Consider the following 26,043-nt stretch of genomic DNA (forward strand, 5'->3'; position numbering starts at 1 on the left):
TGCGTACTCTGAGAAGCATTTTGAAATGTATGGGGTTGGATCGAATGAAACATGTATATTACAGATTAAATTAATTTCATACCAGTGTTTCCCCAACATTCTTCCAGCAGCTGCGCAACACATGGCAAATTTGAATATTCAAATTAGCCATGTGTTGGTAGGTCATGACATGAATGAATGTAGGAGAATATACAGGCAGCACGCAAATTAAGCATTGGTGCATTTCGAATAGTTAGTTTAGACCTGAGTTGGTCCAGGTTTGCGTTCTCACCAGAGGGACCGCACCAGAGGTTGGCATTTGGTGCGGAATCAAGCGGACCGAGACCACCTCTTTTTGGAGGACTTGGTCCGCTTGATTTAGTGCGCACCCGAGTGCGATTGATGCTTTCACACCGACGAAAACGAACCGAACTAAGGGCTTTTGGTTCGAATGGACTGTTTAGTGCGCACCAACTGCTGTTGGTGTGAAAGCACCCTTAGTGACATAGACATGGCATGTGTTTGTCAAATAGTGTGCTTGTGTCTTGCAAATACAGCACGGTACAGAACAGCTTGGTCACATGAATGTTAATCCAAATGAATGAATACATGCCTGACATTAGTGTGCCTCTGGACGTAGAGGTTGTGAAAATTATTTGTGTTCTCAATCTGCCCAAAGTTTGGGCCCTTCAGTCTCTGGATGATCTCAGCTTTCATCACACGGGCAATGTGAGCTGGCAGCAAAGACAACAGGAGACGTTCCTAATGGTAGAAACACAAAGAGAGAAGTAGGAGTAGATGGATGGTCAGGAAAATGATGAAAAAATAAACATTTATAAAACCATTTATAAAACAATCATCATCTAGAATAAACAAAGATAAACTATATTGATGCAAAAGGAGATGTATTATATATAGCTGTCATGCTTAATCAATTTATAGAAGCTTTCCTAAATTGCTTTGAAATATATCATAAAAAATGATCAACCGAATGTTATTAAAGTCCAAAATGGATTTATTTTTTGATTCTTAAATTTACCGAGAGTAATACAGGAACAGAACCTGCCTTGACAGCAATATTACAACAGAGGAAATAAACACAACAATTTCAAATCCTAAAGCTAACAAGTCCCCCGAGTTTGGTGAGGTATACCTCAGCATTGTACAAATCACTCTGGAAGCCACTGATCCCTTTGCTACAGAATACATTTAATTGGATGCTGACAGGGGGAAAATTCCATGTTCATCTTGGTGATTCCAAAGGAAAAAAGACACCCAACAGTTACATTTTGTTTAACCCTCAGAGTATTTACTCAGAGTGATTTATTGCTTCATCGCACCAAAGATCACTCGGTGACATGGAGACCCAAAATTAGACCAAAAAAAAACAAACTGTTATGATCAAAAGTTTAGATATTTTTGCAATCAAAGTATAATCACCAGGGATCTTGAATTGTCGGTGAAAAAGCCTAACATTTTCAGAAAAGTGATAATTAGATTCAGTCCTAATTTATTTCTGAAGCATCAACCTTTGATGGCAGAAGGACACAAAAAGTTGTCACCACTATGTCACCAGCCTCCATGTAATTTAAATGGGCACTAAATTGTGTCAGGTTGACTTTCTGTAACTCAAAATTAATGACTGTAAAAAAGATATTCATATTTCACAATCCACATGGTTTTAATGACAGCCACCACGAGACAGGCGTTATTCACTTCACCATTTTTTTTAATTTATTTAATTGTTGCTTGACCATTTCGCTCTGCTTCTGTCTGAGGCTGATGTAGGTAGTACTCCAACAGTAGTCGGCAAATAAAACTTTTCTCAGCGTGGGAAGTTTAAGATAGGAGGAAATGCTTTATTAAGCCAATGTCACCTCCAACTCAACAAGTTTTATGGACCATTGATCATCTCCCTGCACCGTTGCTGAGGCTCAGAGGGTTGTACATGAAGGAGAGGTCCATGGTGGATGCTAACGAACGCTGCAGGTTTTGGTTTATGATGAATTCACATAGTGCCCCTTGGACCGCTTGCACCAAAAATGAATGCACTCACTGTACTGCAGGGTACTCTGGATAAAAGCATGCAGCAAACAGCATATATTATGAGCACCCGAGAGAAATGCAGCTCTGCACAGTTACAACCATCTGTCGCAGGCAGCAGAGGCTCTCCAGGGCTACTGTGAAACACTTCCCCCAAAGCATTTTCAGCTTCACTTATGACAGTTGCAACCACACAAGCTAGATTCACCATGGGGTTAACCAGCTCGTCCCAAAGCATGGGCATTCACAACAACAGCTGGTTTCACCCTCATATGACTGAACACAACATCTACATCTACTGCAGCAGCTATGGCAATAAGAAAGCGACATCCCACGCTCAAACAGCAGTAAGATTTAATCAACACCTTGCTATTTTCTCACAGGAAGCCATGCTGATTGTAAGCAGCAGCAGCACCTGCGTTCACCTGCAATAACTGAACTAACCTGTTCCAACTTCACACACAGCATGTGGAGAAAAGCACAAAAGGCATAGATATACATAGAATGTGGCTGGTTGCCTGCATATCATGAATAGAAAACAGCATTTTTGGCATCGGCAGTTGCAGTTTTTCAGAGTTTAACAATGACGAGAGGATGGAGAAAGACAGATTCAGTGGGACAATAACGACTGAATATGTTACTTTGTGTTTCTCAATGGTGTACAGTAGGAGAAAAAAAAGTAATGTAACAATGAGGTCACTAAAACTATTGGATGTGATCAATGTAACAGATATATGTCCCGCTTCACGTTAAACAATGTAATTCTGAAAGCATTGCAGTGGATCAATCACATTTAATTCTGTAAAGCTGTATTAATAACCAATCTTTGTAATCCAAATGTTGCTAGGCAAAACACAAAAAGTACCAAGAGGTGCTAGTCCATAGACTCATTTTAAAGGGACTCATTTGCTGTAGGTGAAAATTAGCTGCAGATGTTCTTATATATTAATAATCAACTGCAAATATTTCAGCCAGCAGTCACAGGATGCTAAAGAGCTTCGACTTCAGGGAATTTAGCACATGCAGTAGGCTCCAGGGACTCAACATAATCATCACACTAACTGAGGTCATTAACAATTACCACATTCTGTACAGCACCTGACACAAATCCTCTATGGACTCCTTCCCTTCCTAAACCACAGGAATCAACCCGACAGCTACAAGATGAGCCTAAAAGGATGCCATGACTCACACATTTTCAGTAAAATTATGCAAGCACAGCAAGAAAATAAAGGATAAATGGCTGCAAAGTGAATGTTTAACACTATTACACTACACAGTGCAGGCAAGGGCACAGATTTAATTTTAACATTGAGGGGGGACACATAATAAATGGTTGGTCGGAAATATAGGTCGGAAAAGGTATTCTGACCCATTAGTCCTCAGGGATATGTTTAACGGGTCCATATTTAAATCTTTCATGTTATGTTCAAGGAACAATATGATATACCTCAAAATTACCTCAATTCTGGAGGTACTTCCAAATTAGACATTTACTTAATCAGGTCATTCCAAACCCTTAAGTGACTCTGTCAAGACCCAGTACCCTTATTGAAATACTAGCCACTTTCATTAAGGGCAGGGAAGCTTCACTCTGCTTTGCTGGGTAGACTAGGAGGTGGACCTCAATCAGTCAATTAGCAATGCAAAACCCCCAAAAACTGTCTCATGAGATTGTGACTTCAAAATTCTGATTAAGGTTTCTTGGACCCCTGCAAAGCCACATAGGGTGAGATTTAAAGAGAACCGGCTATGTAGAGATGTGGGGAGCATCTAGGAACCCTGATTCATTTGTTATGATCCTGTTCCAAGGTTCAAAGGTGGTGGACAGAAAATTAAGAAAATATTTAACTGATCGTGGGTCAGGATCGTGAGTCATCATGTGGGGCAGAAAGCTCTATTAGTGGATTGGATCTTCATCCGGATATTGATTCACTCAACTACAGTACAGAGGCAGCTTATGAAGAGATGATATACAAGATGAGATGTGGGTGGAAGAGAAACACATCCACATTTAATAACAACAAAAAAAAAACATTTTACTTTAAAAATAAAAACTTTAACACCCTTTTTGCTTCAACATCAGTTATTTTGTTCAGGATTAAATATCAATCTGCAAGTCCTGGGTGTTCCAAAATGTTTTAATTTATCTATTCCCTCATTTGTTCACTTACACAGACACTGAAGTCATCATAATCATAATCATCATTATCATTACTGCCAGTCTCCTCATTCATTTGGCATAATCTATTCCTCATTTGTATACATTTGTATTCCCCATCATTTGCATCATTATTGTAATCAACACCAGCAGGACTACCACATGTACTCAATCACTCACACTGCCTGACTTTCACTGACTCACTGGTGATTAAGACTTATCGACCATGTTACCTGTTGCCTCTTCTCAAACTCCAGTTTAATTGGGGACTTGATGCAGTTGCAGGTGTCCTGATAAGTCTGTTTTAGTGCCAACTCCATCAAATGCTTGTGGTACGCCCCCGCCATGTTGCCACACATGAAAATGATAATATTGGCCAAGATCTGCACAGAGGAACAGAGGACAGGCAAAGCATATTAATGGGTGATTAGTAATCTGGCATTTATTTTAAATAGCAGAAATACAGCAGCAAAACAGAAAACATTCAACATTACTATCTGTTAGCGTGTTGTCTATTGTAGATGAATCAAACAGGCAGTATCAGAAAAGGCCATTTTATCTTTAGTGGTCACGGTTCAAAGACGATTACACATGTTAAATAAATAGCTGGGTCATTAAAGAGTTGTTCTCAAGTTCCCACAATAAAAAAACAATGTTAAAAACAAAGGGGGCAATACTTTTATTTGACACAGAAACAAGGCTTAAGAAAAACCTCCAAAGTCAGAAATTGGACAAAAGCTTTTCCTTAAGGACACTACGTTCTGGCAACTGAGATCCTGCAGTGATGTCAACATCTAGCACCACACACTGTACTTGAAATGAGCAATGTTAGGCATTCATAAACAGCTTTTCCATTTTCTTGTGAATCAGTTATTCAAGGGAAACAGTTTCTTCAGCACCTCACAGAGAGAATACATTACAATGGTAAGATAGGGGAATTAGATGTGTGTGACCTCTTTACTACCCCTGCTCAGTTGTTTATTGCCTGAAATTAACAGCATGCATTCCCTGCATCAGCTTTACTGAGGGTTGATTAATTCCCCTTTCTACCCTGCTGTGAAGGATGATTTACAAAAAATTAGAAATTAAAACTAAACCATAAATAAACCTAGTGGCTAATGATGTGTCTGCATCTCTCGTCGACATGAATAGACTTTCCCTCGAGTTCAGGTTCATCGTACACAAGGCAGCCTGTCTGTTTCTTAATTAGTGTTATTAAGATAAAAATAGCACCCCACTAGAGGCTCTATTTAACCATGGCAGGGCTTAAGTGACGAAACCGCTGTTAATCATAGTCATGCGTCATACTTATTTTTTGTGGTTTTACTAAAGAATAAGCAACATTTCCTGAGCCACTGTACTACATCTTGTATGAATGAATTCCTTATAGTGTCAGGTGGCACCATGTAGTGTAACCTCCAAATGTGTGTGTGTGTTAATGGGCGTTGTCTGTAGTGTTAAAGTGCTTTAACCCTTTATCAGGCAAAGAACTATATTTGGTAACTTCAGGTAATATTTCGAGATTTAAGAGATTTAAAGTGGCAAATCTGCACGAAAAAAATTGCAGATTTATGAGAAAAAAGTGGGAAAAAGGTACTTTTTTCTCCCAGATTCACCACTTTAAATCTCATAAATCTATGCATTTTTTTCTCGTAGATTTGCCACTTTAATCTTGTAAACTTTTTTCTCAAAATATTATTTTCTTATGTTTTTTTTTTTACACATTCTGGCTGTATGTAATATCCTCCAATATTCTCTAGGGTTGAAATTTGGAATTTTCAAGTATTTCAATGAGTGCCCTATTAAGGGTTAAAGTGGTGAATCTGGGAGAAAAATTTGTTTTTTCCCCCACTTTTTTCTCGTAAATCTGCAACTTTTTCCGTGCAGATTTGCCACTTTAAATCTCTTAAATCTGCGACTTTTTTTTTGTAGATTTGCGACTTTAATCTAGTAAATTTGCAACTTTTTTCTCTAAATATTACCTGAAGTTACCAAATATAGTTCTTTGCCTGATAAAGGGTTAAGTGGTCGCTAGAAAAGTGCTGTACAAGTGCAGTCAATTTACCATTTAGATATCCCTGTCATCTCTGTGATCCACTTTTATCAAGTTTCATTGAAAGTAGATTTGTAGTTTCCTTTTGCTGATAGCCATAAATACGACTTATCAACAAGCCACATAGCGAATGTGATAGCCCACATTTGGAACCTCCTCAGCGATGTTTGAGCTTAAAAGGATGGTTTTGCTTTTTGAAGTGAGATTTATGAGGAACTTATCAATAGTCAGTGTATTAAGGAGTATAACTGGAGGCTAACACAACCATCCTCTACTGTAGGTAATTCACTGACTATGGATAAGTAGCTCATTCTTCAAAAAATCTGACTTATGCCTTTAACACTCACATAAAATGCTATCATGGTAATGTTGGCAACTACATTACATACAAATACTCTCTTGTATATACTTTCTGCTCACTCATCTATTTGTGCACCCTGTATCAGAGAGGTGAAAGCAAAATCTGGCAACGTAAACCTCAGCTCCGTATGTCCAAAGATCAAAACTTTAGAGAGGGAGAACACTTCCTTTGATCTCTCTGCCTTGGCATTTACTCCGACACCCCCCTCAGGCCTAACTTAGCATTTTCCCACTAGTTTGAAGGATCCTGAATATTGGCAAAGATGTCTAAATTTTTCATTCATTCAACAATTTTGTTTTCTGCATTGTGCATAGCATCACAGTCTCCCAGGGCCACAAGGACTGATGTATATTTTCAGCTTTGTACTCACACTGTCAGGCCTGTCTCTTTGTTCGACAGATACAAAGAGTCAATAATGTATTCGTGGCACATACTGTACGTGATGCTGACAAAGAAGTCATGCTGTATTGTATATTCAATTTACTACAGGAGATGGATAAATGGAAAAAGCTGATGTCCAAGGATAATTATGAAGGTAAAAGGAATTGTGTTTCCCTCCATGTGTGGAACTAATAATCTATAATGTTCCTTTTTTTAGTCAATATTGCACCATAATAGAGAATACAAAACAACAAACCGTTGTATTAAATATGACACAAGGATAATTTCTTACTCATAATTGCTCTTCACACAGATCACAATTTGCACTCTGTGGGTATAGTGAAGTGCAGTCTATTCTGTTTATCTTTTCAAAACAGTGCTTTACTTTCATTTACATTTCATGCATCCGTCATGGCAGCACTACACAGGACGCTCCATTAGGGTAACTATTAAGATAGAATGTGGCCCAGTGATGACAGTTGAAGGTATATAAAGACCCAGGGGCCATAACAACCTTGAGCTCAATATTTTTCAATTTAAAAATTGGACAATTTAATGGTTCTCTTCTATCACATCTTAAAAAATGAATATTTTCCAGTCTGTCTTTTTCTCCACCATAATAGTGACCTCCTTGTCACACTGACCATTGGCAATTTACTCAATGTCTTTTCTGAGGTGTGAAGTTTACATCACAGCACCGGTAGAATAGGCCTGTGACCTTTTGCACAACAGTTTATTACAGTAAAAAGAGCAAAAAAACAAAAGTATAAATCTGCCCCCGTTATGTATTTGATAGCTCACAAAAGTTTATGGGAATTGTTTAGTTTATGCAGTCTATGTACTCCTATCAGGCTAGTTATAAGATTTATATCAAACTTTTTAAAAACAGAAAAACTACATCATTGAATCTTTTTACACTGTAAAACTAATTAGTCTATAATAACATTCTAGAGCTGCAAGCCAGACAAGGACAAGTGCACAATCTTGAATAACAATATAATGACTACTCATCCGCACAGTTCATTAGCAGTTTCATAACATCTAAAAAAACAATGAACAACCAATAATACAAACCAATTCTACTGAAATCCTGAAAACAGGATCAGATTTGTATGTTCAAACACAATCCTTGTTCCAATATATGTCAGATATACCCGCCTTTCCTTTATATTTGACAAAAGCAAACATCAGGGGCAGAGGCCATGTGCTTGTGAGGTCTGCTGGCTGGGTTTATTTTCTATCATCTATTCACTGTATTTGGGACAGGTGTTCCTCTTGCTGTCCACTGAATTCATTATCACCTCTGTGCACATTTCCAAACACTGAAACGTATTTTCCTTAAATTAAAGGCATTGCATTTACAAGCCTGGCTTATTTCGTGTTTATTTTCCATAGAAAGTCTGACAAAACAGTCTGAACTTTGTGCTACAGAATAGTATTCAGAGCATAGGGTTCAGACAAGTACACTGAATGACAGAAAACATGCACAAGAAGATGGACTGGGGCTTTGTAAGCTGCTTAAAAAGGGTTTTCAGCGGCCCACATATTGTGCAATATTTTATAATCTCATTTTAAATAACCTTTGAAGCAACCTCATGTTTAATTGAAAATCCATTCAGCTACTCATTCATTCTCTCTTTGTGAGTCTGTCAATTAAAAATTAGTTGCACTTGACAACCTAAAATAGCAACTAGATGTACTTGTTTTTTTTGTGGTCTTTAAAATGTAAATGCAATATTACATTTCAATAACTTCTTCCCTGTGGCTGATGGAGATGGAGGTGTAGACTGACAGCTTACTCACTGCTTTTAAGAAGCTGCTTCTCATTAAAGTTTGACTGCTGCTACCTGTTGTCAGAAAAGATTTCCGATCAGTGACCATACTTGACACTAGATGCAAGAATGAATGGGTGGCATTTCTCTACTGGAGTTTTTCTTCTTTTAGGCAGCAAAAAACTGGAGGTGGTTATTTTTACAACATGCTGCAAAAACATGAACACAACAAACTCATCCAGTGGTTTATCGAATCACACACTCTATGTATAAAGTTTTTTTAGCTGTTCAACTGATTAGGTTCAGTTCGACCTGGGTGCTACTCTATTAGCTGACATCTGTTAGACAAGACACTGACAGCGATCCAAGCCATCTCAAAGGTCAGCTGTGTGAATCATCCGTACCTCACTGGTACCCAATTACAGATAACAGCCAGGTTAGGTGAGGATGGCCTCTAAAGGGCTTTGAGCCCCACTGGTGAATTCTGGGAATATCTAAACCAGAGGGCTTAGCCCTACGTGGGCTGTTATGGCTGTCATTACACTAACATGACATGTGTAAAGCAAGACAATTATCAAAGATCACCATAATGGTGACTTTTGCTGAATAATCTGTGTACAGCAACCATCCTCCAGACATGCTTTCATGATCCCTTCAACTGAATTTACCAAAAGGACAACTGACTCTTTTCAACAAAAAATAAATGTCTCAACAACTGTCTGTCGTTTTTTTTTCTTTCTCTTTTGTTTTGTTTTGTCTGGTTTTGTTTGTCAATTTACTTGTGTTATGTGGAATATGTGAAATGTGATGTATCTTTTTTTATGAGAAATGTAACTTGGTGATCATGTTCCACTGCTGTCTATAAATGTGTAAAATTCAATAAAAATATTGTGGAAAAAAAACAACAACTTCTCAACAATTCTCCAGAGAGAAGTGCAGTGGGAGACTGAATCATGAATAGCATAAAATGAAAGCAGGTCATCTTTCATTGCTTCAAGCTCAATTGCCATATAAAAAAAGAGGGGAAATAAGAAACTAATTAGAGTTAAATGTCAGCCCACAAACGCAAAAAACTTTCATTTGGATTTAAATGAATTTCAACTTCCCCTCAAACAGGTAATATGTGTATTATGCAACCGCTGAGTCTGTGGGAAATTCTAACAGATGATTCCTAAATAGAGTTTGAGTGCCTTGATGAATGTTTGGTAATTTAACACTCGACAATAAACATTCGACAATAAACAAAGAATGCAAGTAAAGGTTGTTTTGTGTCAGAGAAGGGAGGCTGTGGTATACAAGCACAGCAAATTTTCATAATTTTTCTGATACTAACCACAGCAATGTGTTTCTCAGTTTGAATAAAATCAGAATATTCCTAAAACTTACGCATATTCCTAAAAAAAAGTAGTCGACTTGAAAATAAGTGAGGGACCTTTGTTAGAAAATATAGTGTTTTATCCTTAATGAGCATTGAACTGCTGTATATGTAATAAATTTTAGGAAAATATAATAATGTAACCAAACGTCACTGTTTTATTAACTCCATGCAAGGAAAAATGGAATTAAATATACATCAATATTACATGCACATCAATCTGGACCCAACAGGGGGCTTTCACCTCATCAGTAAATGAGCTGGTTCATTGAGACTCCAATGAGCCAGCACTGTAAAGTTTAATGGACTTGACAAAGTGGAGATGTCAGCATGGTTCCCTCGCAGATATTACCCCCTAGGCAGTTTGTATGCACACAAGAGCAATGCGCCAGTGTGGACATTTAATGTCTGACATTTACAAATCCCTGCTAGAACAGTCTTTTCTCTACAAATTGCAGACTGAGTGAGACATATCTAAATTATCTGAAATTAAAGTTAATTTAAAATCAAAAGCACCCTGAATATGAGCATGTGTGCCTGTATGTGTGGGCTTCCTAGCATATACTTTGACATTTTAGGAAACACACGGATTCATGTTGTTGCGGAGAATAGACGAGGATACTGAAAACACTCACACGTTGACATGGTAAGATGTGAGTTCAGCATGAAGACTGGAAACGGGTAAAAAGCTTGTCATCTGCTCAACACCTAAGGTGTACAAATGATATGTGTTGTGGTTTTACAGGGGTTTGTGCGTTTCCTGGACGGGCACATTCAGCTCCTGAAGTCGTTGTTGTCAACGTGAGGTTGCCAGGCAACCGGCAGAGACACTGACTGCTGGCACAAGCTTCACATTTACTGTACTGGCATATGGTGGATTTTCTTTTGTAACTCTTGGCAAGAAAGCAAAAGAAAAAAAAAAACGAATTTTCTAAAATGTCAAAGCCTTCCTTTAAAGAGCCTTTACTATGTACTTGAGCAACAATGTTACATTATATGTCCACAAGGGATTTATTCAGCAGTTATCCCCTTTTAGCCAAGTAAGCAGACAGGTTTTTTTTGTTACCATTGGCATGGTTTAAGATAACTCTAAATCTGACTGACACAAGAACAGTCTTGTGTCAGACTGTCAAATGTTAGCCATGTAATCAGTACTGAAACAGTTAAAGGCTGAATGTAGCATGTTTACACGAACAACTCATAGGATAACTAGAAGTATTAAGATAAAACCATCTGGGGTCTTTCTGTGGCAGATGTGAATAGTTTAGTGGGTTTTTTTGGGGGTGGGGGTCGGGGTGGGGGGGTAGAGGTTCCTCTATTCATAAATCTGTCACAAATGTGTTTTGATTGTGCATCTATTCAAATGTTTTACAAGGTCTTAGAACCTTATGATCAAAGTATATGATCGTCATTCCCATGTTCAATTATGTCTCATAAATTGTTTCAGGAAGTTTTGGGTCGACTCTGATGAGCCAGCACTGTAATACATTAAGTGTCCAACCAGAGGTAATTATGGTCCAATAGTGTAATAAAGTCAAAATGCATGTCAGCTAATTTGCCATCTGATTGAACAGCTAGTTGCAGTGCTATAAATCCATCATCCTCACCTTGCCAAATGCTACATTTAAAGCTGGAGAGGTTTTCATAGCTGCAGTCCACTGTTACCCTCTGACACATAAGCCTTAGAGCGTTCTGTCACCCAATCTCACTGCTCATATCTACAAAGGACCATGTAAGCCTCAGCCTGTCCTGACACAAAGCGATGAACTGACACAGGCATATTGCCTGAGAAACAGAAGAAAAAATGTATTATGTACTCTGCACAAAGCACAAATATATAATAGGCACACATAGACAGAAACGCATGTATTGTGCAAAAGGTGGATAAAAAAAACCTCTCTGACAATAAATGTAATTTCAATTGTAATATTGAGACATATTACAATATAGTTAATTTTCTGGAATAATAACTGAGAAGCTGTAAATGGCTAATTGAGCAGATTAAATAATTGACAAGGTACTTCATTTGATTGATGAAAAAAAAAAAATCACAAAAGATACAATATTACCATGAAGCAGTCCTGCTCATCGTTTTGCAACAGTGCTTACAGTGACCTGATACAGCAGTTGATATTAACAGAATGGCTAGTAGTTGAAACAATATGACAAAGGTTTCTGACGGTAAAGACATTTATGTTGTCTCATGCTGTGCCTCAGCCTCACTGTACATGTTATAAGTTACAAGAATTAAGATGTTTCCTTGTTCGTAAAGAGTTTTTTCTATGCGCTGTATCTCACTAAGCCAAAGCAACCCACTTATCAGAAATACACGGCTTCATGTCAACACACAAAGAAAATGGCTTCTGATCAAATTTGGCCTACAACAGAATGGAAACTGAAGGTCTAATCTCAGGGAGTAGATCAAATCAGGCTACATAAAATGATTAGTGGTAGATGCCTTTGTACATTAGCAGTTCATTTGTCTGGAGTATTACTGTGTCATATGTGTCCAAGCCAAACAGAGATATCAGAGTTGAAGTTTTAGAAAGATAATTTAATAATGAACATTTATGTCCATTTCCTCGAAGGTAGATTTATCTCCGATTTATGCAAAACACTTGCATAGTAATATATTTATGTCAATGTCTATTGAGTACATTTTGTATGACAGCTTTTCACCTTTCACCACTGTGAAAGTATCACAGCACAAAGGCCACAATGTCAGAATAACTGGGATAAAGCATACAGTATGAATTTGGATATCCAAACTTGGTTTCTAATAACAGTGACATTAGTTCATGTTTTCAAGATGTGAAAGAGATTTATAAAAGATACAACACAGAATGCAGAAAACAAATTATTAATAATTTCAATGAGCAAAGCTACAAGCAAACCTGGCAGCAGCAAAATTAAATGTTAAATGTTACTGCATCTGTCTGAAGGGCCCTTTCGCCAATATACTTTGTATCTATTCCAAAAATTTAAATGTATTATGATATGTAGATAAACACTGCCAGCTAACTATTCTAAACTACTAAAGCAACATCAATATTGATTACTGGATAATCAGTAGTGCTCACATGTTTTGTTTTAAATTAAATTAAATTGTTTTTGCATTGGAAATTGTATTAATCTATTATAAGATAGTCAACATTTTTGAATTGTTGACTGCTTGTCTGACTGATTTTCATCTGTCCAAACGCAGATAAAGTTACTAATTAGTTTTTGAAAACATAACAAATAACAGCTTGCAATGTGGTTTGTGGATACCAGTAAAATGGTTTATTTCCGTTCATTAATATGTACGAAAACTTTATTCCAAGCCCTGTGGGTACAGATTAATCTAAATCCATCAAGAACCTTGCCTGCATGCCTTTCATTTGATCTTCCCAGCTGCTATTGGGAAATGTCATTATTTTATAACAACAAACACACCACTATTACAAGTGTTTACGTGAGTAAGCATCAGGATATTAGGTCCAAAACTCCCCTGAAAGGAGAAGAAGCCACTCAGGATCTTATTTCCATGACACACAGAATATAGGGACACAGGGAACTGTTTTCCTCTTCCTACAAAAGGGGCCTGGTTTTGTGCCAGATGGCTTCAAACTATTCAAACTAAGAAAAAAAACAAACTAACTTATATAGTTGATTTGAAAAATGCTCTTTTCATGCTGATACATGAAATATGAACACACTTGAATACATTATGCCCTGTCGTCATCATAACAAAAATACAGACTTTGTCCTAAGCAGAGAGCGCAAACTGATAGAAAACAACATGACTGTCACCGACAACAAATAAAATGTGGATAAGGAAACATAGAGCAGCCAGGATCTGGCGGAGTCTGTGTTTACTAGTGGGCAATTCTTTCCTTGGCATGTCACGTCTAGCCCGGCATGCTATCTTGCTGCCGATTGAGCAGCAATCTGTCTCCTTCCAACAATGCCTTTGTAACACGACACAAACAGACTGTACAAAATGTCAGGAATGCTTTTCTAATGTTGCTGTCATAGTTATCTCTCACATGTAAAAGAAACATGCATGCTAACATTCTATTTATATATTTATTTATTTCTACCTAGGAGCACTAGACGGGAACAAGCAAGACAAGAGTCGATTCAGTATAATGTTTTTGCCATGAGAAACTTTCCTTCCTACCATCCAGTCTTAGTAGCTTTTGTCTATTATGCTTTCCTAGTGTTTGATGTATTTTTGTTATTCGGTATTCATTGACAACACTACTGGTCAATTAGTCTAATTTTATCCATTAATATCTTCGCTATTTATTATATATTTATTTACTTTTTAGGTATTAGGGCTACGTGCAAGGCAAGATGCACTTTATATTCTTAAAAATGGGTACTCCCAATATCATAAAATTACCATTGCTGGTATTTAATAAATGTAATGTGTATTGATTATTGTGCATTTAAAATAGCACTTTATATTTACTGTAAATTCGGGCAATCTGCAATATAATTACGCACCTAACACTTTTAACACTTAAGCACTCTGCACTTTAATCAACCCTTTGATATAATAAACATAGCGTTTAACACTAGTGAAATACGTTTGGTCCCCTGACCCTTGGCCTGTATGTTCCATGATCCACTATACTTTTCATTGTTCTTGCTTCTCTTTTTCTTTTCTGTTCTATTGTGCTCAAGGACACGTTTTCTCTCCTCCGGCTCATTCTGGCCATGAAGGCCAACTGCCAACTTGTTGTTATCGATGTTTTATTGATTTTATTGTTATGGTATCAACATCAACCTGCCAAAGGGACTAAAGATGGAAATTAGCTGTTGCCTATAATCTTGCATATTTACATGTATATGTTAATTAATATGTATTGTCCCTGTTTTAAATAAATAAACTCAAACTCAGTATTCTCTCTCAAATTCATGGTACAGAAATAATAAAAATAAATTAATGAACGTTTTTGATTTTGTAAGATTTAAACAATGGAAAAAGCATGTGTAGTGCATTGCTCTTTAATTCAAGTAGAAAGTAATTCATACAACCAAACATCCTTTTTAACCTTTCACTCTTTACTGATTCTATTCATTATTTTTTTCAAGGGAGTTCTTTTAAAGGACACTCCTCTCTGGCAAATTTTCAAATGAAATTGTGCTGACAGGCAAACTGACCTGATGCATAAGAGGAGCTGGCAGATAGTGGCCATGTCGCACACAGCTCCAGGCTGCCCAGATGTCAGTATGCCCATGCTACAGTTACACACGAAAGAAAAGTAGACCAAATAACAGGCCAACACGGCAGGGTTCACAGAGACAAGAGAGAATATTTGTAAAGGTTTAAGAGTAGGGAACATGAAGATAGAGGAAAAAGGATCACAATTAAGTACTAGGATAGAGCTCTAGTTGCACAAGCACTTTGTATTTATTGTCATAATCTGCATTATGTCTATGGACCACAAGAGATGTTTTCTTATTATCTGAAGGACAGTATGTCTTTTGAGTACTATGCTATAAAAGATCCTGCGAGGCAGGTTTTTCAGAGAGAAGCTTTAAAAGCTCTCTCAATCAGCTCAACTGACTGCTGAACAAAGAGTATCTATCCTAAAGTGAAGCCTAGCATGGCACACTGCATGATAGAAAATGGTACCAATAAGATGTATAACAAATCATGATTAGTTCTTCATTGTGTAAAAACAGTTCAGTAGACTGTGATTGAGAAAGGGCTGGTAAACAGTAACACACAGAGAAAAGGTGTATGCTATAAATGTCCTTTGTGGCTCTGAAACGTTTACTTGAGGTGTGATTACTGTGATATGCTTGTTAAACTAATGTTGTTGCCTTTATGAATTAGTTGGAATTAGCTGTAGGTGTATTGGCAATCATCGACTTTTGGAATGAGCTTTGACTGAGCTCAAATTAATTAAAGTCTGCATTAGCCAGATAATTGGTGATAATTCCTGGTATTGTTATTTCTTTATCTTTCCAAGTGTATGCCAACTGCCTGATAATTTTGCGCTTGAAACTGCAAGACTGCTGGAAATAGGGTGACCTTTTAATAAAGTATAAAAAACACATTAGAATTTCTATCGCTCATCTGCTATGCTAAATCAGTTTTAGTTTAAAGGTCACATTTGTTTGTTTGCTAAAAATACAGACTGTATGATTAAAATGACCAGAAATGAGCAGAATAGGGAACATTAAATGTCTGGGTAGGAAAACAATTCCATTAGGATTCAATCTGGATAATAGAACACAACAAACAAACTACAGCAAAGTGACAGCATTTAAAGCACAGCTTATTGTGGAAATAGAGCAAAAACTTGGAAAAATGAAACCCAGTTTAAAAATATCTAAAAGTAGTCTTCAAACAGTCATTATCAATTGTTTCTCAAATGTGAAACACTAGTAAATGATAATACAGGTCCCTTGAATGTTACTGTGTGTGAAACAAAGAACAACTCAAACTCAAGGAAGCTGCTGATCCTGGCCAGGAAATAGTCCAGCACATAAACCCCCATATAATGGCAAATTGTTACTGCTCCAGCTGCTTATTTAATGTTCAGACTTGAGTAGAATTAATCTTCTCATCTAACTCTTGGCACTAAAGTAAATATATTTCTGTTTTGACACCCAATCATACAATAATCAAGCCACTAATGAATAAAGAGATTGTGTTAAGTTCAAGCACACAGTGGTTTGTGTATATTTTTTGAAAAGTGTCTTTTCTATTGTCCGTTAGTGTGTCTTCTGCGTCTTAACCCAGACTTATGTTTGATCACCTTACCTGCCACTCTACTGGTTCCATGTGATCAGCTGTGGTGGACAGGGAGACACTCAACACAATGGTGTGAGAGACGGAGGTCAGGACGCTGGCGATGACGGCGTCCCGCATAGAGAACGGCAGCATGGTGTAAACCACAAACACAATGAACAGGAAGAATGACACCTGCAGAGGAAAGCGGCAAAGAGAGAATGATTAAGAGAGTAAGAGAAATGGATGGTACAAGAAAAGAAAATACATATGGGGATTATACATATGGTGTTTGCAGGCCGGTGGGGAAAGAAAGAGCATGATCACCACCAACACTGCTTGCTAGGGATGTAACAATACTATAAAATAGAAAAATTCAAAATGGTCAAATAAAAAAAAAAAATTGCAGTACTCTATTTTAAACAGCAGCTCCAGCTCCAGCATCGCAGCCGAGCAACCTGCGACAAAGGAATCTTTTTCATTCATAATTTGTCGTGAGAAAATCTTATTTTGAACTCACTAATCTGAATTATATCAAACCATGACCTCAGGGCATCCTTACAGGTTTATGTTCTGTATGTACAGCAACATCTGTAGCATAACAACATTTAAAAAAAATTGTAAAAATGAGGCCAGTTCGAGGATGTCTTCATGACTATTTTACAAAAAGGAACCTATATTTTTGTCATTTAACATATTACAGTGTTGTGCACAACAGTTGATTCATTGTAACATGTTTTAGCATTCAGCTTTACATAAGGTGCCTTGATTGCAAAAAGCAGAAAAGGGGACAATCAGCTCTCATACTTCAGACTGACACCTAATGTTACATGTCGTGTTTCCCTTTTTACCAAAGCTCCACACACATACAAATACATACACACTTCTTAAATACGCCTTCTACTGCAGAGTTAAAGCAGCTCATCTGCTGTCATGAATGGATAGAAAGAGGATAGTGTTCTCACAGGCTGCAGCCAGGTGCCAGTTAACCTTTCTTGGGTTATTTGCAGGGGCAGTTGGAAAGCAAGCTTAGAGTGTGGGGAGGCGGTGAGATGGAAAGAGGAAAAGGAAAGCAAGAGAGAGGGAGAGACTCTGAGAAACAGTACCTCCACAGTGTAAGCTTGGGTGACTAACATGCAGTTTTGCATGGCTAGTTTCTTAATGGCTAACCATGGCAGTGAATGTCAATAGCAGCAAAAATAAAAGGATCATCGGTAACGCTTTATAATAAGGTCCTTAATAACCATTAATTAACAAGTAATAAGGCATTGTTCTCGATTTAGATCCGGTAGTTGCGAAAAGCATAGTTAACTTATAGTTAACTTATAATAGATGAGCAATAAAGTATATTTTAATATCAATAAGCAAACAAAATAAGACTAATAAAGGCATGGCAAAGACATAGTGGGTGGGTAATGGGTGTTTGTAATGCCATTATTAACACTTATATAAGCTTATAAACACACAATAATGTTAATAAGCATCTTGTAAGGACTTACAAGGGCCTTATTATTTGTTAATTAATGGTTATTACAAGGACCTTAATATAAAGCGTTACCGGATCATCTGTTACCTTTAAGACAATTCTTTATTTATGTTTGAGTTAACGTTGTGCTCAAATGAGTAATCTTCACTGCAGATAAAAGTACGACATATTTACTAAATAGCCAAGTCATGGTCATCTATGTAAACTAAACTATGTTATCAAATGGTAAAACAATGGTAGGCATGTTAAAACAAAACTCCTTACAATGAAAATAGAACAATGATATTCCAAAGTTATATACTTACAGATCTAGTTTGTAACATAGCTTTAAAAAGTTGTACCATGTCCAGAAGAATGTTTTCATTATATCTAAATAAAAACATTTTAAACTTTTAACTACTGCTTGTGAATCTTGACAATAATATAAAGCAAAAAAAAGTATAATCCTCCGAATCACAAAGTGTTAATAATCTTTGTGTATAAGTCAAGTAGAATTTAAAAACAAAAAATCAAAGTATAAAATCAATGTTCTATTGATCATTGTTCACTTTACAGATGGCATCATTCAAGCTGTATCCCATCCATCATAATGAAGGTGGATGTCACTCACTGGCCAGTATAGTATGATTTTTTTCACAAAATGCCAGTAGCACCTTGATACACTGACAACCTGATATATCACTCTAACCATAATTCCCTGCATGACTGCCACTGGAGAACAGCTGCAACCCAGCAGTAATTTAGTGCACCAGGGGGATGAGAAAGGAATCAGAACCAAAAGAAACCCTTTCCATAAAGATTTTGTAAGATCCTCATACCTTCAGTTGGGCCATCTTTTATGTTTTCAAATGAATCAACTACAGAAGGCCATTCAAAAAAAGCAATTACTTTTGAAATTACTTAAAAATATTCCAAGTGTAGCTTAGCTTGATGTGGAAGATGGAACCAACCATTCATCTGAAAATGCCACCATATCAATTGTTTTGATATCAATTATGCACCAAATATTATTGCTTCACATTTAGTTGAGTTAAGCACTTTGTTATAACAACATCAATCTACATCTACAATCTACAGGGGGGCATTGGGTGTCTATTTCTTGACAAGTTTACAATTTTTTCTGCACCTGTCTGCTATGAGTGCATACATCATCCTCCTCTCTCTCGTTTGACCAGAAACTCACTAACACTTTGCACTGGGCTATTTCTTGAATGACCAATTCTACTTTAATCAAAACATTTTAAGTGAATAATCAAATGAAATGTAATTGCCACCTTGCAGTTAGACTACAAGCTACAACCTGATTTTCCTCAATATGTCTTCTCGACATTTTGATCTTTATGTAGTATGCCTCTATAAGCCCATCATTTTGCCGTTTACATCCATGTCTGTCCAGACTCATATGCACCCATTACAGTAGACAATGCTTCAAATATGGATGTTGTTGCAAAGAAGCTACAAAATCTAAAACATAGATGCACATCTTCAACTCAGCTCAAAAAATCTACACAATCACCACAGTCCACCTTTCTATGCCTGAGTTATGGTATTATGGCCAGGAAAGTGTTTTTGCAGATTATGATGTCACAGTGAAGTTGACCTTTGACCTGTTGAAGAAAATGTCATCACTTCACTATTTTATCCTATTAGACATTTGCATCAAAAAGTTAAGTGATGGCTTAAAATGTATTTTGTGAGGTCACAGTGACATTGAACATTGACACATTGACCTCCAGCCACAGCTGTCAGCGGCACAGAGGCATAAAAGAGCTGGATGGAAGCAACAACTCCAGCATCCAGCTTTCCTGAAAGCTGTTAAACAGACTGCTGCATTCACAGGTGAGACTTTGAGATATAAATCAAGTGACATGTTAAGAGTCCTCTCTCTGTCACCACCTTACTTTGTAGACACCAAATAAAGTCTGTTATGAACTAAAACAGTAAAACTTGACCAACAGCAGTACGGTCTAGACAGCAAAGCTCTTTTTTTTCATGTTTTTTACCAGACATTGGACCCTTGTGCTCAGATCGATACTTTATAAACACAGCAGATCATTTTGCACCTAATTGCCATTTTGTGAATCCAACAATTATAGATATTATGGTTAGCTCAAATCTTCATGATCAAATTGCATCCGGCCTACTCGTAACAGCAATAAAAAAAACCTTATTAACTTATTATTGCATCACATTTTCCAATAAAGCATGCCAATCCATTCTATTCCAAACACCAACACAATAATACTGCATTGAATAAAATTGTATTATTATTTATGGAGCGGGTCAAGTTGATGCAAAATATTACAGTTATATACTATTTTCGACATGTCTTAGGGAGAACTGGCAAGCAGCAGGTTAACTTTTAATTAAAATAAAGGTTGAAAATGGTTGCTACAAATATAATATATACTACAAAGCGATTAATTGCTTAGGGTATTATTATACTGCATAATAGATACAACTAGAAAATTTCCTCTGGGAAAATTCTGAAAGGGCCACGGGGGCTACTGCCAGTGTGTGTACACTATGATGAGATTCTTCAGAGATTTCAAACTATGCCCTTAAACCTCAAAATGTGTGTGTGTGTGTGTGTGTGTGTGTGTGTAATTAACATCACATAGTTACCTGTGTGTGTGTGTGTGTGCGCGCGCGTGTGTTTGTGTTTGAAGCATTTGTATGCATGTGTGAGGAGTGTCCGAGCTTACGTGCATGTGTGTGTGTGTGTGTGTGTATCTGTAACTGTAATCACATCAAAGATCAAAGGATCAATCAGATCAAAGCAATCAACAGAATTAACTGACACCTGTTCCGGCATAGTGACAGCAGAGGTGGACAGACTGAAATTTCTGGCCTTGAAAAGAAAGCATTTTTGGCAAAACCATAATACCTATCATTGATCCGACTTCACTTTGAGCGTCCTGAGTTCTTCCTGAACGTCTACATATGTTTTTTTTTAAGAAAAATAAAAAAATAGCTTTGTTACAGCGATCTACAAAAACTGTTACATCTCCCTTTTTCAGAAATCTTCCTGCGTTTTTAATATGGGAGCCAATGAGGCTGTTGGTGCGTATTGGTGGATCATCTGTGCGTCCTACGCCCAAACTATAACTCTGACAGCTTTACCAGAGGATTGTGAGTGAGAAGACAAATTTTCCTACGTTTCTATGTAGAAATTATTTCTGTAGAGTGGAATTTGCAGCCTGGAGCGCAGTTTTAAAATTTATTTTTTGACAGTTTTACCTCTCCCTCTACACTCTGAGCGATGACATCACACACTCTGACACGAACATTCCGTGCAATACACACCCATTATAATCTCAGAATTTCTCCAAAAATTATCATGGTCATTGAACAGGGATTGATAAAAAACGATATGACCTATCGAAACGTGGATTAATACACCGATACACAAGACTTGTGTCTACTGTTTAAAGTTTAAATGGAGTCTCTAGGTGAAATTATGCCGGAGAAGTAGACGTTTAAAAATCTCCAATTATTGTTCTTTTTTGCTCATTTTTTGTCGGCCGTCCCATTCATTTCAATGCAAAATTTTGAGCAGTTTTTCGCGACTTATGTCGCGAAAAATTCGTATTCTGTAGAGAAAAGTAATAGCACACCAATCCCGATCAAACCGCACGATTTGATGTATAATTTGTCCTGCAACTCTTTAAGTTGTAGGACTAGTAGCGGGACGAAATTGCGTCCACAAGAGGAATAATCCCTACAGCTATTGCTGTATGGGACCAGTGCTCGGTGCAATTGCCCCGAGGCCCTAATTACACATGATCTAGCACTACGTGTAGTAGCTACTTTGTGTCTCTAAAACACACAAAAACAAAACTTTTCTACATGCCACATGAATTGAATGTTATCTAAACACATAACCTGGACCTTTATATAGTAACGTCTTGACTCATGTTGAATATCGTAAATTACATGGTAAATATTTTTAATGTTAAATGTAAAATAGATGGGTTTGAATGACAGGTAAAGAAATGTTTGAATTCATATAAAAATTCACCTCATTGGAAAGTATATGAACACTAGCAGACAGTGAAGCACTGATGACTAAATATTAAAATGTGCAATGTTCTAGTGATCCTTCTCACATATTTTCACATTATGAAAGTGTACAGCCTCTTAAGTTAATATATCACTGTAAGGTTTAAAGATGGTTTTAATTTCTATCAAAACTGACAAAGTGGGTCATGAAGAGCACATTTTGTTTCCTGCACACAAGAAATGAATGGATTGCAAGGTGGACCACCTGCAATGGCTTTTTTTAATTGCCAGGCCTTATTTTCTCTGTGGAACAATAGTATTGATGTTACAGCCTTTAATTATACAAGCCAACCCCTTGTAAAGTAACCTCTGAAGTGTCCTCACCCTCGGCAAAAGCACACAATGATTAGCCAACACACAGGATCCCACTTCTTGATGTCAACTTGCTTTTGTGACCATTTCACCTCAAGTCTGTGATGAATGTCTCTCTGGGATGGCAGTGCCGTTGCTGGTCTGGCATTGTGTCACTAATTTCTGTTATTCTTCATAGTATAACTGCATACTAAACCTTACAGCCCTTTGCAACAATGGTCTCTTTTTCACAATCAGTGGAGCTTATCTTTATAGATCTGCACTCTGACATTTCCATTTTCACTTCAATTTAAGCTGTTTACATGACTGCATAAACCAATAGCTCCCCAAAATAATCTCTTCTGCATGACAGAAATATTATTTTGACTATCCGGAGAAAATGGTCTGTTCTGTGTTTTTTGTTGTTATTTTTTAAACCAGCAGGGACGGCGCAAAATATTTGAGCCCAACAAAGACAACATTGCTCTTGCCTTTGCACCTCCAAACGATCCTGTGGGTGATGGTCCAGTGCAGGTAGACACATCCAGAATACACTGTGTATTTTGATGCACGCTCACAAGCGTTTAGCCACATGCTGTGAGCTATATGTGCTGAGGCTATTGTGCAAATCAGTCATACTATGGAGAGCGTAAATGAAACGTCTGAGATGAGAGACCTGCCTGTGGGTTCCAAGTCAGCTACAACAATATTAGAGAGACTTGTGATGGTGTGTTGGTGTTAACAGTTAGTAAACTAAATCATTTAGAAGTGAGGTGAAGAACAGTCTGAAGAGCCATCTAGTGGGTTCTTTTCACTTAACTCTTAACTTTTTAGAAGCAAAGACCAAACTAGACAGACAATATGAAATCATACTGTTTTAGTGGACTATGGCTCTGAGAGCAAAGGTAATTATAATTCATCCATCTGTACTTCCTATGTGCTGGTCTGGTTTGAAACATTGCATTTGCAGGACACTAACTGCTTCTAATCTTCTAATTTCATCTGCCTGACCAAGCTTTAATTGGGCACAGCCTTATTTTATTCCTACATTGTTTTGGTACAGTAATGTTAGCAACAGCTAGGATCCAAATGCAATGTTTTAGAAGCTATAAATTGAATAGTGGTTGCAGGAACAGTAACAGTTTGTCAAAAAAAAGAAAGATGACTACTCTTCTATTTATAGAGAAAAGCAAACAAAAAAGTGCTTTGGACAGGTGTGTCTGGTGACTAGCTGAGGTGAAAAAAACTAAACAGGGGTGACTAGTAGACAGTTAATGAATTAAAGAGTCCTGAGGGTGGTGTGAGACAGTGCAGGTGCTGTAAATGGTTTAGTGTTCCTCATTCTGGGTCAGAGAAACCTTAAATTATGAGAGTGGCTGTAATATTTTTGCAATATGGCAAGTGTACTCAAGCTTTGGCCTTGTCAAATCCCTACAGAGCTAGAAATGCTTTAAAATACACAATAAATATGAAATCTAAAAATAGATTCAAGTGCAGAATAAGAACAGATGCAGAAGGCTCCAACTAAAATGCCACCAGTTCTGAGGCTAAACTTAATACTGTTTGAATCTGGTAAACAATTCAGTGACTGAATCCACAAGCACCAGACTATATTGTGTTTTCTCCTCTGTGGATCATTAAGAAATGTGTTATTAATTCACAACGTCAGAAGAGAGTTAAGTATTAACTTACTCCATAATACAAGAGAGAGCTGTTAATTGCTGACAAATGTCATTTAGCACAGCAACGTAATTTGCTTAGAGTCCATAAAGCCTTTTTCTAAATGAATGCTCTGAAATCCAATGCGGCTACTGAGTCATGCAACTATACCAAGGATAATGGAGAGGCTGCAGGGGGAGAGACACCTACTGAGTTTCCCTGCATACTTAATACTTGATGTAGTAATAAAACAGTGAGGCGCTTCCTTCAGTGTGGTTAAGTCAAGCACATAAGGACCCACTCTCTGACACTTAAGTGGACAAGGCTTTTTTGTGGTCCATCATGGTTCAGTCAACTCTGCTTCTGCCCCATGAATCAGTTCTTTGATAATGACACGAAAGAGGGTTCATAAAACAAATTATAGAGATGGAGTGTCAGATTACATCAGGCTTTTAGTCTACAGTCTGTGGTAGAGATTAGTTTACAGGCTAGATTTACAATGTGGAGTTTGTGTGTGTGTGTGTGTGTGTGTGTGTGTGTGTGTGTGTGTGTGTGTGTGTGTGTGCGCGTGCGTGCGTGTCTATGTGAGCTTGTGCCTGCTATTTAACCCTAAGGAAGACAGATATGCTCAATTCTAGCTATACTCACTAAATCTAAACACTCAGGCAGATTCGGTGATTTATAGTGAAAATGCAGAATTAAATGCAATAGAGATTGAACATTCAGCTAAACTGCTTGGTTTGTCATCTTCACAATTCATTGACCTAGAATCAAAACTCTAACCTGATCTAAAATAAATGGCTCAGTTACTTTTTTTTAATTTTTATTTTTTTTTACATATAACCTTGCAATCACTCCATGCCCCTCTCTCTCTCTGGACTTTATATCACCCCCTAGTCCTGTCCTATTTTTGCCATCTACCCTCTTAACTACTCCAACACGGCACGCCTCTTCCTTCACTTCAACTTGCTTTCTGCACCTCCTCTGTCCTAAAGCCTAATGAGCCTGGCTGTATGACCACAAAAGAGAGGGCCTGTGCATCTGTGCATGTGTGTGACAGAGACAGGGAGGGTTTGAGAGACAAAGAGAGATGGAAAGGAGGAGACGAGGCGGGTCCAGGCATCTCTAAGTGAGGGGTAGAGGCTGGACCACACTGATAAGCCCATCTCCCCACCGTCAGCAAACACTAAGGGCTTTGTGGGGAGAGGATAAGCATCCAATTGATTTCAGGGTTGAAAATGGAAAGTGTACTATATACCATTCAACTCTGGGAGAGTGGAGATGGAGCACAAGACAACTGAGGAAATATTTGGAGCCTTGCTGCTATTTCTTTTACTTGACAGTGTACTGTACTGACAGTGTAGTTTGTAATGTACCCATCTTGTGTCTTACTGTCTTTCTATGGAAGGAAGTAAATTCAGATAGTTTTGTTATTTTGACAATTGGGAAATCTACTAATTTGTTTAAACCAGAGCAGGCATGTAATTTAAATATATTAAATGATAAGTGCCTGGACTCAATCTCATCTGGACTCAATTTAAGCTACCCAAGCCATGTTTTATTTGTTGCAGTTAAGAAGTCCAGTTAGCTTGCTAGCATGCAAGGGCTTTTTGGAAACTAATATGCATTAACATGACCTCACCTTCCCTTCTTCTCAAAGACAAGAATGCTAAATTCCCAGGGACATAAA

General features: G+C 37.4%; 1 protein-coding gene across 3 annotated transcripts in view; it reads right to left on the reverse strand.

Annotated features, from left to right (window-relative positions):
• The window catches only part of adcy2a (adenylate cyclase 2a), a 68,344-nt gene that overhangs the window by 23,412 nt on the left and 18,889 nt on the right, over positions 1–26,043 (reverse strand). For 2 of the 3 annotated variants that reach the window (XM_059338343.1, XM_059338342.1), the window contains exons 4-6: positions 16,889–17,050; positions 4,417–4,566; positions 593–741 (exon numbers count right to left, since the gene is read on the reverse strand). In XM_059338343.1, the coding sequence (XP_059194326.1) occupies positions 593–741; positions 4,417–4,566; positions 16,889–17,050 (461 nt within the window). The remainder of the gene's footprint in view (positions 1–592; positions 742–4,416; positions 4,567–16,888; positions 17,051–26,043) is intronic. The other variant, XM_059338344.1, reaches the window with a different exon arrangement.

The sequence above is a fragment of the Centropristis striata genome, chromosome 8 (genome assembly GCF_030273125.1).
Source record: "Centropristis striata isolate RG_2023a ecotype Rhode Island chromosome 8, C.striata_1.0, whole genome shotgun sequence".
NCBI classification, from domain to species: Eukaryota; Metazoa; Chordata; class Actinopteri; order Perciformes; family Serranidae; genus Centropristis; species Centropristis striata.